A 14,720-nucleotide genomic window follows, 5' to 3' on the forward strand; every position below is an offset into this window, starting at 1 on the left:
CACAGCAACAAAGATGTAAAGTTATAGTGTGTAGTTCTGTCTCCCCCATGAGGAATTCTAAGTAATGACGACAACACTGTCGGTCGCGTCCACATGATACAAGCCTTCCGTGATCGCACAGCTCTGTAGTAACTCATTTTGCAATGGCTTGAATGTAACGGACATTCATTAATATCAGAAAGTTACGCACTAAAGCTTCAACATCGCTGTTGGTCAACATGAATGTTCAGATCTCTGAATTTTGCTTTTCATAATTTTGGTATTTGATCTTGTTTTATTTTCCTGTTTCACGATTTCTGTTGTTAAACAGACTTCATAGCAGCTATATGAACGAGATGAAGCTACATAGAAACTCAACAAAATGTTAAAGTCAGGAGGACAAAAATGTAAAAACACACCTGATAAAGTATTAAAGTTACTTTCTTTTTTTATGAATTCAGTTTGTATTGTTTTTGCGAAGCACTTTGTAACATCTGTTTGAAAAAGTTGTACTACAGATGTGTGCATTCTGCCTGATGTTGCTGAGAGATGCATCTATATTTTGGTTTTGGTTTTGAGAGTAACCAACCAAAAAGTTAACTTTACTTTTATGCATAGTTTTTAATGTTAGTTTGAACTCTGGCCTCTAGTTTTACAGCCATATGTGTGAAGCCGAGAGTGAAAAGATGGGACTGCTTAATTTCATACGACAGGATGTTATAATGTACTCAAAATCATTGTATTCTATTCTTGAAATGATTGCATATATGTAATGAAGGGTATGTAAATGATATTATGCAGTACAAGCTTAAACATAGTTCAAATATTTTGCTTATATTTAAAATAAAAAATGCGGATATAATTATGTAGGAGAAATTAGACTACAAACTAAACTGCTTGTAAAACTGCCTTTTGTGGAATAATTCTGCTTACAATTTTTCTGCCTTAATAATTACTAACTGATGACTCTGCATGTAAACATATTGATTAATACATGTTTTATCTTCCAGAGCCAAAAGTCATCACAGTGGAAGAAGGCGATGATGCTATTTTTACCCTGTTCACTCAGCACCATTGTGGACATTCGGTCAACACGGTTTATCTGGCAGAAAACTGATGATGGTCAGATGGTGTTCCTGTATGATAAAGGTGATCTTTACAGTGACGAAGTCCAGGTCAGAGTGAACAGTTCAAAGATCGAGTCTCACATTTTTCAGATGAACTGGAACAAGGCAACGGCTCCATAACCATCAGAAATATGGACGAGGGCTGACAGTGGAGAATACAGATGTGATTTTCCATTCATTCAGAAACCTCAAATGTTCTACTTTAAGCTTCTTGTTGGTGAGTACTTTGAGTAAACAGTTAAAGATGTCCTCTCATTTAAGGACTGGAGCCTGGTCTCCACCTTGTTATCTAGCTGCTGCATCTGAACAAACATGATGAAAACTTTGAACTCATCGATGGCGTCAGTTCCACATTTCTTAATGAAATATCAGCAGTCTGTAGTAGATTAAATTTGAGTGTGCACACGGCGCTGATGTTGCTGAGAGATGCATCTGCATTTTGTTTTTGGTTTTGAAAGTTACCAACAAAAGTTAATTTGACTTTTATGCATAGTTTTTAATGTTTGTTTGAACTCTGGCCTCTAGTTTTACAGCCATATGTGTGAAGCCGAGAGTGAAAAGATGGGGCTGCTTAAATTCATACGACAGGATATTATAATGTACTCAAGATAATTTCATTCTAGTCTTAAAATGATTGAATATATGTAATGAAAGGTATGTAAATGTTATAATGCAGTACAAGCTTAAACATAGTTCAAATATTTGGTTTATATATAAAAAAAAAAAATGCAGATATAATTATGCAGGAGAAATTAGACTACAGACTAAACTGCTTGTAAAACTGCCTTTGTGGAATAATTCTGCTTACACTTTTTCTGCCTTAATAATTACTAACTGATGACTCTGCATGTAAACATATTGATTAATACATGTTTTTATCTTCCAGAACCAAAACTCATCACAGTGAGAGAAGGCAGTGATGTTACTTTACCCTGTTCCCTCTGGCACCAGGAGGACATTACGTCAACACAGTTTATCTGGCAGAAAGTTTCCCGGACAACTGATAATGGTCAGAAGGTGTTCCTGTATGATAATGGTGATCTTTACAGTGAGAAGCGTCCAGGTCAGAGTGAGCAGTTCAATGGTCGAGTCTCACATTTTCCAGATGGACTGGAACAAGGCAACGCCTCCATAACCATCAGAAATATGACGAACGCTGACAGTGGATACTACAGATGTGATTTTCCATTAATTCAGAAACGTCAAGAATTCCACTTTAAGCTTGTTGTTGGTGAGTACTTTGATAAACCAGTTAAAGATGTCCTCTCATTTAAGGACTGGAGCCTGGTCTCCACCTTGTTATCTAGCTGCTGCATCTGAACAAACATGATGAAAACTTTGAACTCATCGATGGTGTCAGTTTCACATTTCTTAATGAAATATCAGCAGTCTGTAGTAGGTTAATTCTGAGTGTGCACACAGCCTCATGTTGCTGAGAGATGCATCTGCATTTTGGTTTTGGTTTCAAAGTGAACCAAACAAAAGTTAACTTTACTTTTATGTATAGTTTTTAATGTTTGTTTGAAGTCTGGCCTCTAGTTTTACAGCCATGTGTGATTAAAAATGATCTCTATGCGCTCAAATGACAGAATGTTATAATGTACTTAAGATATTATTCTATTCTTAAAATGATTGAATAGATTTGATGTAGGACTCTATTCTAATCATGCAGCGACACACACAAAGCAGTAGGCATCTACTATTATTTCAAACAAATAAATGCGTAATACATAATACTTTCTTTCTCTTTCTCTCTTTTACTTTTGGAGGGGGTAAATCTGTGTAGATCAGCCACCAAAATAAATGATGTGTTAGCAGTTTGTGCAGCCTGATTATGATCAAGAAAGTTTAATTTAATTTCTTTAATATTGTTTTGTCTTTTTCCTGCAGCTTAAATTCCAGAGCCAGATGAACATCATCCATTAAATTTCTAATGATGCTTTGATAATTTCTGTGTTACTGGAAACATTTCTTTAGTTTTCAGTTATTTTATGCTTGTGTTATATCACAATGTATAAGCTCATTGATTTTGTCTTGCAGTTCTAGTTGATTGTGTAACTGTGTGTAAGACTTGTACAGTATTCCTGTTCCAGAGGTGTGTAGAGCAGAGAGGACCAGGTCAACATGATGATGCTCTTATAAGTCTTGTATTCTTGTATTCAGACATAATTACGTTTGCTGTGATGATGTGAAGTGTGAAATATTGTGTAAAAAAAAAAGGTAATTTCATTTACTTTTTTTGCATTTTATAGTGTGTTTTATTACAGTTGTTTGCTCTTGTTTGTAAGACTTGTACTGCAGTATTCCTGTTCCAGAGGTGTGTAGAGCAGAGAGGACCAGGTCAACATGATGATGCTCTTATAAGTCTTGTCTTTTGTATTCAGACATTAATTGCAACGTTTTCTGTGTTGGTTTGAAGTGTGAAATATATTGTGTAAAAAGGTCACTTCATTTTAATTTTTTTGTTATTTTATATTGTGTTTTATTACAGTTGTTTTCTCTTTAGACAATCATGTCTTGCTTGTGTATTTAGAAGAATAGTAAAGGCTGAGATGTGGTATTCTTATCTAACTCAGTGAGTGCAGTCCTGGCTGAACCATAGAGACCTACATACTGAACTAAAATAAAAAAAAAAAAAAATCTCCAATCAAATTGTTTTCCTTAATATGGAAATGACGCTGACATTTTTTATTTACAATGTTTATACAGTTAACTGTTGACATATTTGTTTACACAGTTATTATATTATTGACATATTTACATGTTTATTTATATCAGCAGTTATGAATCTACCTCTGTGGTTTCCTCACATTAACCTCAGTCTAAGTTCTGCTAGCGTCTGATTGGTTAGTTCAGCTACTTGTGAAACAAGGAAGTGTTTTTTTTTAACTATTTAGAATAATTCATTACATTACAACTGCGTATTCCTCGTAGGAATATTGATTTTGCATTTCTTAAAAACAAATGTACAAAGTGGCAAGGCTCTATTGACAATACATTATGGTACATACATCAATAAATACAAATAAAATAAAGTGCATAGTACATACATAATAAAGTTGTTTTTTTGTAAATACTTAAGGCAAGGCATTATCCCATTCTAGCAATCATACCTCAGTTAGGATTCTACACACATATATTAATATATCACATTATTTGTATTTCGAGACCCTATCAAAACAGACATAGGAAGTACTGTTGTTGTGGAGCTGGGCCACGTTCAGCCCCGACAAAACGTAGCAACATGTTTTATAAACTGAAACGGGGCTGAGTTGAACATCCTGTTGTGTGGCGAGCCGCTCTGCCTTTTATTACCACGAGTTTACAGACAGTCTCAGCTGATTGGGTACAGAAGGGTAGTGCTGCCACGGCAGAAAGAGAAAAACATGAGTATACGTTATTACCGAAACGTTCATTGTAATAAAAGATGTTTTTCATGTTATAACAACATATTTTCACGTTATAACAACATATTTTCCCGTTATAACATATTTTCACGTTATAACAACATATTTTACACTTTTTACAACATACAAACTTATCAAGTTATAACAAGAACATATTCTTATTACAATGTACTATTTATCACGCTATAACGTAACATGATAGTTTTCATGTTCTAACGGTAATGTATTGTTATCACGTGATAGCCCTGCGATGGACTGGCGACCTGTCCAGGGTGTACCCGCTTTCGCCCGACGTATGCTGGGATTGGCTCCAACCCCGCCCTGTGGGCGGGATGAGTGGTTGACAATGGATGGATGGATGGATGGATATAGCGTGATACTTTTCATGTTATAACATGATCATTTATTGTTATAACGTGATATTTTTAATGTTATAATGTGATCAATTATCTTGTTAGAACATGAAACTCCTGTTTGAATGAAGACATGGTGTGCGCGGATGAATACATTCCGTAATATTGCTCATATACATGATTTGGTACGGTTCTACTTCATGCTTGGGCTGAGACATGGTGAGATTCTGCTGCTGATGATGACGGTGGATGATATTGTGATAAGTATGCATACTCTCACAACAGTAAATATAGAAAAATGCAAATAGTCGCGTAAAAAATGTGAAGGGGTTCAATATATGGACCTTAAAACAGACCAATCTCTAACAACAGGAATGGAATCATGTGATCATCTCCTCACAAGAGACAGGACTGATGATGATATTAGACTTGTGTAACTCCAGTAACACGACACAAGATGGCGATAGAGCTCCACCGAGGATGTATTTTATGTATTTACTGAGGAGTGGTAGGCTGAAACCAAACGTTATGATATGATGAGTCCTCAAGCATTTCTTTTGGCCAGGACTGAAGTCTAATGTTCATTTTTGTCGTACCTGCCATGTGTGTCAAGTCACTGGAAAACCAAACCAGGTGATTCCCCCTGCTCCTCTCCACCCCATTAATGGGTGAGCCATTTCAAAGAGTGATTGTGTGGGACCATTGCCTAAGACTAAATCTGGTATTCAGTTCCTCCTAACTGTTATGTGTGCTTCCACTAGGTTTCCAGAAGCCATCCCACTATGGAAAATAATGGCTCCTGTCGTTGTCAAAGCTCTGGTGACCTTCTTTTCAATGTTTGGTCTGCCAACAGTGGTTCAAACGGATCAAGGAACCAATTTCAAATCAAAGGTGTTTGGTGGCACTTCAAAAATGAGGCGTTAAACATACCTCTAGTCCCTATCATCCTGAAAGTCAGGGAGCACTAGAGAGATTTCATCAGACTATGAAATCCATGTTACGCAAGAACTGTAATGAGTCGCGGAAGGACTCGACCGCTTGTGTTGTTTGCAGCCCGTGAAGTTGTACAGGAGTCTCTAGGGTTCAGACCTGCTGAACTGGTGTTCGGACACAAGGTGAGAGGTCCTTTGAAGGTATTTAAGGAGCTACTGGTCATGCCGGAAAAAAGAGTCAAAAGTATTCCACAGTATGTTGCTGGGCTCAAGGATCGCCTCCAACAAGTGCTGACTTCTTCCCAGCTCAAGATGAAGAAACGCTATGATCGTAGAGTAGCTGCACACTTGTTCCAGCCAGGCGACAAGGTTTTGATTCTTTCCTATACCCGGTTCTGTACTCTCTACTAAATTTTCTGGTCCTTATGTTGTGGAGAAGAAAATCGGTAAACGTCATCCAGACCCCTGATCGCAAGCGACGAACCAGAGTGTGTCATGTCAACATGATGAAACCGTACCACTCGGTACACACCGGGGGAGTTAAAGTGAGTCAGTCCGGGTGAGCATCCAGCTGGCAAATGGCTTCCATTTCGAAGATGAGCTCTCCAGGGCCTCATGTATAAACGTTACGCGTACGCGAAAAGCTTGTACTCTGGTTTTCACAGACACTTTGTGATGTATAAAAATTTACTTGACGTGAGAATGTGCGGGCCACACAAACTGTTGAGCAGTCGTTGAGAATGTGCGGGCCGTCCGCAAAAGTCTTTACTGGCTCTGTAACATGGAGAATTCTAACTGAAAAGTCGAAAATCACCAAACATTACAAAATAAAGTTTCCACTACAGTTACTGGCATAACGTCTGTGACGTTGTATATGAAAAAACATAATCTCTGTTAAACATGAGGATGGGAAATAAATGATAAATCCACTTAGGAAATACTTTCAGTCATCCTCTGTATTTCCCATAGATGAAATATCTTACTGGCAACAAAAGTCTTTAGTTGCTGAGGCTCAGACATCCATGGCGCACAGGAGGCGGGCCAACCGGATCCATTTCCCCAGGAACAAACGCTGTGTCTGGGGGCAAACTCATGTGATGCGTCATTAATCCCGTGGATGATTTGTAGGCTTAAGTGAACAAGGTGTACCCAGTCCACCAAACAATGGGCCGTCTTGACTGTCTTGATTCTGCACATATTTCTGTTACTGTAGTCCTATTTACTATTTCATTATTTCATCCATGCATGGCGCAGCCGGATCCGTGCAGCAGTCACCTGCCGTGGAGACGCTGGCCTCACCAACCTCTCCTCCTCTGAGTCGGATCTCCCTGCGCTGGACTCAGCGTTTCACTGAGCCTACTAACACTTCCGTAATAAATGGCATTACATCAGTGAGTTCAAACTACTTATTGTGCGTAATTTGGACAGACTGAGATGCATGTTGTTCTGTAACTGGTGTGGCGCTATTCTTTTGATTTGCACTTCGATATAGACTTTCTTTTTATTTCTGCCATGGATCGGTGCATTCACCGCCTGGTCACCATTTGCTACTCTGGGCATTTTCTTTTATTGCTTATCCGAGATGACAAACCTCCACCTCCGTGATCAGTACCTCAACCTCACAGTCGGTGAAGTTTCTTTTCCGTCTGCAGCGGGATTACCCATTGTGATTGGACAAAGAATGACGATGCGGGGTCGCATTTATTGTAATTTCCATATTCATTTATGGGAGGAGACAAAGGCGGGTTGGTGGCTTGTTGACGGGTTGGTGTGCGCTCAATTTCACATTGATTGTGATTTATAAAGAAGTACGCAGGACCTGGCGTACGCCCGGTTTTATATATTATATATTTATATGTGAATATTTCTGTGCATAGGTACTTTTCAAGTTTTGGACGTCGCCATCTTCTGGTATGAAAGCTGCGCAATCTTTTATACATGAGGCCCCAGGTGCTGGTGATGCGTGGTGCTACACCACGAGGTGCCAGGCTGAGTAACATTGAAGTGATGTCCATCTTGGACTGCTACTTGTCTCATCTGCCTGATGACCAGAGTAAAGATGTAAAGGAACTAATAAGTCATTTCCTGTGTTTGTTTAATGACATCCCCTCTCAAACTTCTGTCATAGCTCATGACGTTGTTCTGACCCGCCCTGAGCCACTCAAGCAGCATGCATATCGGGTAAGTCTCGCGCAAAGAGGGAAGTCATGAAGAAGGAGGTTGACTATCTCGGTGCAAAATGGATTTGCGGTGCCAAGTTCCAGTCCATGGAGCTCCACTTGTCTTCTGGATATGAAGAATATTTTTTAGCATTGCTTGGACTTATATGGGTGGGGGTGTTACATGCCAGAGAAAGCGCCTGTCTGCATGTGTTCTCTCTCTCTTGTTGTTCTTCCTCTTGCTGTTTTCTCTCCAGATGATTGTGATGATTGCTTTCCACCTGTGTTTGGAGTTGGCCAATCAGTATTCGAGGTGGCAGTCAATAAAAGGAGGACTCCTGAGAAGGATTCTCTCTTGCTCTGAGCTGCTGGCTGGTTGCTGGTCTTCCTGTCCTTTAACCCTTGTGTGGTCCTTCGGGTCCCAGTGACCCGAAGGACCACACAAGGGTTAAGCTGGTGCTGTTTGGTAATTAAACTGTAGAGTTTTGAGAGGTTGAGGACCTTAGGTAAGTTGGGTTACCCTGTACATTTTGCACATCGTTGATCTTTGTATAGACACACCAGGTTTAGTGGTTGTTGCCATCTGTGTAATGTTCTCTTTATCTTTTTAGAGAAGCTGGTTAGGTATTTGGTTTGACTTGTTTTGTTTGTAGAGCTAGTGGTGAGCTAGGCCTAGTTTTGTTATATTAATTTCATTTGTTTGGCACAACCTCCAGGTCCCATCTCCCACCATCTTCCACCAACCTGTTGTGAACCATGTTAGGAATAAAACCACATATTTCACTTTTACACTGACTCTGTCACACTTTGATTGTCGGGTTACTGTCGCCAAATCCATCGTAGGGGTCGGAACACTTTAGGATCAGGATTATGTTATTTGATGCCACAGATACTCAACAATTGAGCCAAATATAGCCTAATAATGCTGTTTGATATTAATTTAGACTACACCACATACATAAAAAAGGTCTGTCCTCAGACATTTATTAGTTTCTGACTCTGGGAAAGTGGGGGAGAAACAGTACTGTAGGAGCCAAAAAAACAGTTTTTGTTTATATTTTAAGAATAATAGTTATTATTTTAAGACTTCCCATATTTTGGTTCTAGTTCTGATCCACTGATTTTGATTGACAGCTATAGGCCACTGATTGGCAAATCGGCCGCACCATAGTAATTGTGGCTGTGGTATAATTAATAAAGGGAAGTTGGAAACACAAGTGCAAAGTTTCAGGAGTCCTAGCTTTAGTTGAGACCAAACACTGCTTTTTTTTTTTTTTAACCATCTAGTCATCCTGTTCATCTTATTTGATAGAATTTAAGATTTTACCAAAAATACTGTAATCTCTGAACCATCTCTTGACACATTTAGGCTATTCTATAAGATCTTTTATTGATAACTTATGTAATAACTAATATCATTTTTCACTTCCATTCACTGAGCCTCCCCTGAAACAGTTTGGAGCCCCCCTGGGGAGCCCCACCTCCCACTTTGAAAATCCCTGGCCTAATGCATTCTTCTGACATATGTTTTAGGCCTCAGCATGCTGTGGCATGAACCATTCGTATAGCTACAAAAAGTAAAGCACTGTTATTCGTATGTAGAAGAAGAAGACATGCCTTTAGTTATCCCGCGAGAGGAAATTCACAATTTTCACTCTGTTAGTACAGTTGCATACAAATTAAACACTCTCCTCTGGTTCCCAACCCAACTCCTACAGCACTTGGCTCCATCCACAACATGTATTCCATATATTTAATACTGCCAGCACCACATTGACTGCTGCTGTATAGAAGGGTGAACATCCTCTAGGCTGGAGCTCTGTGTGGATGTTTGGCTCCTAGCCGGGGAGAGGAGTTCATCTCCCCAAACAAGTTAAGGGGAAAACACAAGTGTTCATGGCCCATGTCCCGGGCACAAGGAAATAAGATCCAGTATAGTTGCTCTGTATAACCTGTAGCTGTTTTAAAAACTTAGTACTTTTAGGACTGAGGACTTCATTTGTCCATGTGGAGACATCCTGTTGGCCAAGATGCATGTTTTTTTTTCTGAGCTTTAAAGCAACACTATGTAAAGTTTTCCTCTTCGGTCCCCCTACAGGTTGGAAGCGGAATTGTCCATTACATTACATTGCTTTTCCTGCAAGACGTGTGTTGCAACACACTGAGAAATCAGACGTGGGTGTTGCAACACATTGCTGTTTTGTAACCGATTATTTCTAAGGAATCAAACGTTGGCGTGCCAGGTACCTCAGGCGTGCCTGTTACCTGAAGAAACAGCCACAGTTAGGATGTTTTATGTTTTAATTAATACCATATCAGATTTTCTTTTCCAAGGAAAAGTCAATAGCTTTCTTATGCATAGCAAGCTTGAACCTGTCCTTCACTAACATGTATCCATTCATTAAACAGATAAAACCACAGTCAGTAAAACCATCTTTCTAGTAAAAGGCCAGGAGGGACTCCAGTGTGTTAGATCTGCACAACAATTTCCCACAAGTTAAAAAGGCCCCTGATAACTTTGGATTTGGCATCATTAGGCTACTGCAGATGTGTGCGCCACAGACGGAGCAAGATGTTTAAACATTCAGGGCTCATCCCAAAACCGGGGGGGTCGGGGGTATGCTCCATTTATGGCAGCTATTTGCAATATTGTTTAAGCCATTTTATAACCGAATGCCCAAAATTTGTACATCATTTGGGAATAACATGTTAGCCGCCAAATTAAAGAATCATCCTGTAGAGCTGACATCCTGTTTTGTGTAAAAGGTTCTCCAAATGTCTTTATTATTCTAAAACCAGAACACAACTAATGTTGAGGATGACTCATTATCAATCCTGCCACCTGAGAGGCAAAAACTGATATTTCTATTTTTGAAGTTGCATAACATAGGTAGGGTAGGAATTTGGCGTAAACAACATAACTAATCTTGAAACCTTTTTAGTAGAGTTCACAGACAATGAAATTTGGCGAAATTTCGGCCGTAATTTTGCTCCATTGATTTGCCGGTCCAGTGAGAGAGACTGAGGGGAAATGACACAAAGTTGAAGTTGTTTTTAAAATCCTCAAAGATTAGGGGCTTTTAAAAAACATTTGGGGCTGGAGCCTGAGGAGGCCCCTGATGTTGCCCCACTGAATAGGTCCGGTTAAGAAAAGGGGAGACCCTGCCTTAAGCAACTCTCTTCTTATGTAATGTGATTGATCGTTTACACGTATAGCTGAGTAAAGAACTAAATAACTGGCTGCAGATATTTGGGAGTTCATTTCAGCCTACTCTGATCCAGGGTTTCCTTTCAGAAGACTTCCAACAAATCAAAGTGTCATCGCTCATCAAGAATCTTTATTACCTTTCCAGAGAAGAGCAGAAGCAACGGAAACAAGCTGATGATTTTACAGAAACATGCACAAACAGAGCCTCATAACTGCCCAATGCATGGCTGTGTGCTTGGTACCAGTACACAAATTCCCTTCTGGTTATTGGCAAGTGGAAGCATTATTCATCACGTTGGGCCAGTTGTTCAAAGGTAATCTGATCGGATTTTGGTTATCGGATTGGATCAAATCTTGAAAATAGGTTGTTCGAAAGGGAAAGAAGGATTCTGAAATCCGATTTAGATCACGGAATCCAATCATAGTTTTAATCTGGATCAAACCTTCAGTTTGTGTTGTTCAAAAGTTGTCAGTAGGATTTGGATAACTTTGATCCAAAAAACAGGATTATCCTGATCCCAACAGGGGGTAGGATTTCAAGGTGGATTCCAGGAAGAAAATGTAGCAAAACTTTAAAATTGGTCAAATAATACATTTGTATCATGTATTGTATATAATTTTATATTTTGCTCTTGACTAGTGTAACCGTAACAGTGATAAAGTAGATGAAGTAGACATAGGCTACCAATTAAGCTATTCAGTATAGTAAAATAAAATAAAAATAGAAATGATCTTGTCCCCATGTCTACACGAGAAAGTGAAAGAGCAGAAGCACAGATCGTCCTGGCAGAGGAACTAATCAAGCTGACCAAACTGCAGCAAACCAAAGCCAAACTTCAGATCCACCTCCTAAAATCAGGGCTTAGAAATGCTGGTCTCTCCTCCTCGGATGAAGAAGAACCCTGAACATTCTTTATATTGTTAACTATTGGACATTTAGCCTTTTGTTTTTAAGACATTTTCAAAATATCCACAATATATTTGTTAATGTACAGTATATTTGTTTTTATTTGTTGTAACTCAGATGAGGGGTCATAAAAGAAATTATGAATGGAAGTGTATGGTTATGTTATTTTTGTGTTTTGTCTCAAAATTAGAAACACTTCCAGTGACCCCATGTTGGCTCTCCTACCTGTTCTTTACATAGCTGATAGCCCACATTGTGATATGTTGTCCCATTTAGAGCACTGGTAATCCGATTTGGTAATCTTGAAAACTGTCTATCTGGATCAGGGTGATCCAATCCAATGTTGCTTTGAAAAAACGGCATAAAAGTAAGATGGATTACCTGATCCTGAATAGCAAAAAATGGGATTTCCAAATCCGGATAATTTTGATCCAGATTAAATGTTTTGAACAACTGGCCCGTTGAGCTTGATTTATGATCCTGGGGAGGTTCCACGTAAAGTTTTCGCCGTAGCTTACCTAAGTGGCCTGAAGATTATACTTGTTCGTTGGTGTGTGCGTCGATCTCAGCAGGGCGTGGGGAGTGTGTGGTAGAGAGAGTGATGGCAATTAGCTTTGGAGCGAAACCGGCAAAGCGCCTCGCCTGTGCTAACAGTAGGAAATCTGTAGTAGGAAAAGTGAACCCTTTCCTTGAATTCATGTTGTTTATGGAGAAGGAGAACCTGGTAAAACAGTAATTAAAACAAGAACACAGACAGCTACATTAAAACAAAGAACATTTTTGAGTTGGTTTTTAACTAGAACATCGCCCGAACATTATCAACAAGTTTATATTAATGTAAACAAGAAAATGTACACTAATAAATTTCATGTTAGTTTAACTTAGAAATGCAATCCTGTTCCCTTCTGCTGCCTTGAAAATCGAAGTTCACTCAACTTGAAGACTGCCTTTGTTTCAACTTAGAAATTAAAGTTAATGAGGTTGATGTAACTACAGTGTTCTAGTTTTGTTAAAGTTGTTCTTTTAGTTGATTTAACTTTGTATTACTTGGTTTAACTTCATACTTTAAGTTAAAACAAATAATTTATTTTCTTTAATAATGCAAGAAACCTTCCTTGCCTAGTATAACAGACATACTTTTCTGCTTTATTTCAACTCACAGTTTCAAGTTAAAACAACATAACCACATTTATCGCAGACATAGCATGGGTGCTTAGATGGGGCCACCCCTGGCCCCGTGCAAAATAGGAGCCTCTCTGCTGATCTTGTGTCACTTGGCATAAAGTTGCCAGTAGTACAGTGACATGCTGCAGATTAACAGCTGAAGGAACTCTAATACTGCTCAACATCTAACACTGTAATACTCCAGCTCTTCTTATCAAACGTAACAGTCACTTAACTCATGGTTACAAATGTAAACCAGCAATAACAATGACAATTACCAGGCAACAAAACACTACATTCTAAACACACACGTTTAATAAACAGAATTCATTCATTTGTATTTTGAACAAACTGCAAAATTTTCAGCAAATTTTAACACAACTCTATTTACCGCCTGCATCATGGGAATTGGCCAGCCAATGAACCAATTGCAGTCCTGACTGCAGTACACAGATCGGGGTTGGGCTAAATGGTGGGCGGAGCTAAACGTTTGACTTTTGAAAAGAACTTTCCATTTCAATTTGAGGAAGAGTCGAAATCACAAGTTGTTGACAGGTACTCCCTCCGCCGGGCAACAGTGCTTTCTTGTTTGCCAAAACACATGTTATATTTTAGTAGAAATTTGAATAGGCTACATCACTTATGCGGTGTATAATTAATTTATTGTGTCCATGCTTTAACTTTGCCATGGAAGAAGACAGGTTATTTTAAACTCAAAAGGCAGCTCTTTTTGTTGCAACACACACACACACACACACACACACACCCTTTTTTTTCAACTGATAACTTAACTTACACAAACCCAAGTTCAATCAACACATACATTTTTTAAATAGTCAACCCAATGAATAAATGCAAGTTTAACTTTAAAAACTCATAAAGTTGAGTTCAAAATCCACAACTTGTATAAGCTCGTTCAGTTAAAAATAAGAAATAAGTGGACATAACTAAATGGGTCTGTAATATTTTACAGTGTATATTCTATTCATGTATATTGTAGTAGCCATTTGACCTGTAAAGTTAAGGACAGTAAAGTTATTTTTTTGTACACTGCCATCTGGTGCCAGGTCACGTGTAGCTTAGTCAATTTTATTTATATAGCCCAATATAACAAATCCCAAATTTACCTCAGGAAGCCGTAGATAAAGGTTAAAGAAAGAAAAGTGAAAAGTAGAAAGAAGTAACAGGAGACGCCATGTGTTACAGAGGTAACAAAAGCAACAGGAAACTTTCTTTTTCATTCATTGAATAAAATGTAGCACTTTCAGTTGGTGTAGTTGCATGACTCTTGCACTTTTTGGGGTTGTATGCACGTGGCTGGATGCACTTTTTGTAAGTCGCTTTTGGGCATTTTGTAAGTGTTTTTAGACCTCAGCAAGCTGTGGCATGAACCATTCGTATAGCTACGAAAAGTAAAGCACTGTTATTCGTATGTAGAAGAAGAAGACATGCCTTTAGTTATCCCGCAAGAGGAAATTCAAATT

The 14,720-nt window shown here is 38.7% G+C and overlaps 1 protein-coding gene across 2 annotated transcripts; it reads left to right on the forward strand.

The window, feature by feature from the left end:
* Nucleotides 1–1,023: 1,023 nt before the first annotated feature.
* LOC120557687 (butyrophilin subfamily 2 member A2-like) lies at nt 1,024–3,567 on the forward strand. Of its 2 annotated transcripts, XM_039798243.1 has the most exons (3): nt 1,677–1,760; nt 1,993–2,337; nt 2,997–3,567. In XM_039798243.1, the coding sequence occupies exons 1-3, from the start codon at nt 1,754–1,756 to the stop codon at nt 2,999–3,001; spliced, it is 357 nt and encodes a 118-aa protein (XP_039654177.1). In that variant the 5' UTR covers nt 1,677–1,753; the 3' UTR covers nt 3,002–3,567. The 2 variants fall into 2 exon arrangements, 1 of the variants encoding a protein (XP_039654177.1); XR_005638994.1 differs by lacking the exons at nt 1,677–1,760; nt 2,997–3,567 and adding an exon at nt 1,024–1,323 and having other exon boundaries at nt 1,993–2,331.
* Nucleotides 3,568–14,720: the final 11,153 nt, after the last annotated feature.

The sequence above is a fragment of the Perca fluviatilis genome, chromosome 4 (assembly GCF_010015445.1).
Source record: "Perca fluviatilis chromosome 4, GENO_Pfluv_1.0, whole genome shotgun sequence".
Lineage (NCBI taxonomy): Eukaryota > Metazoa > Chordata > Actinopteri > Perciformes > Percidae > Perca > Perca fluviatilis.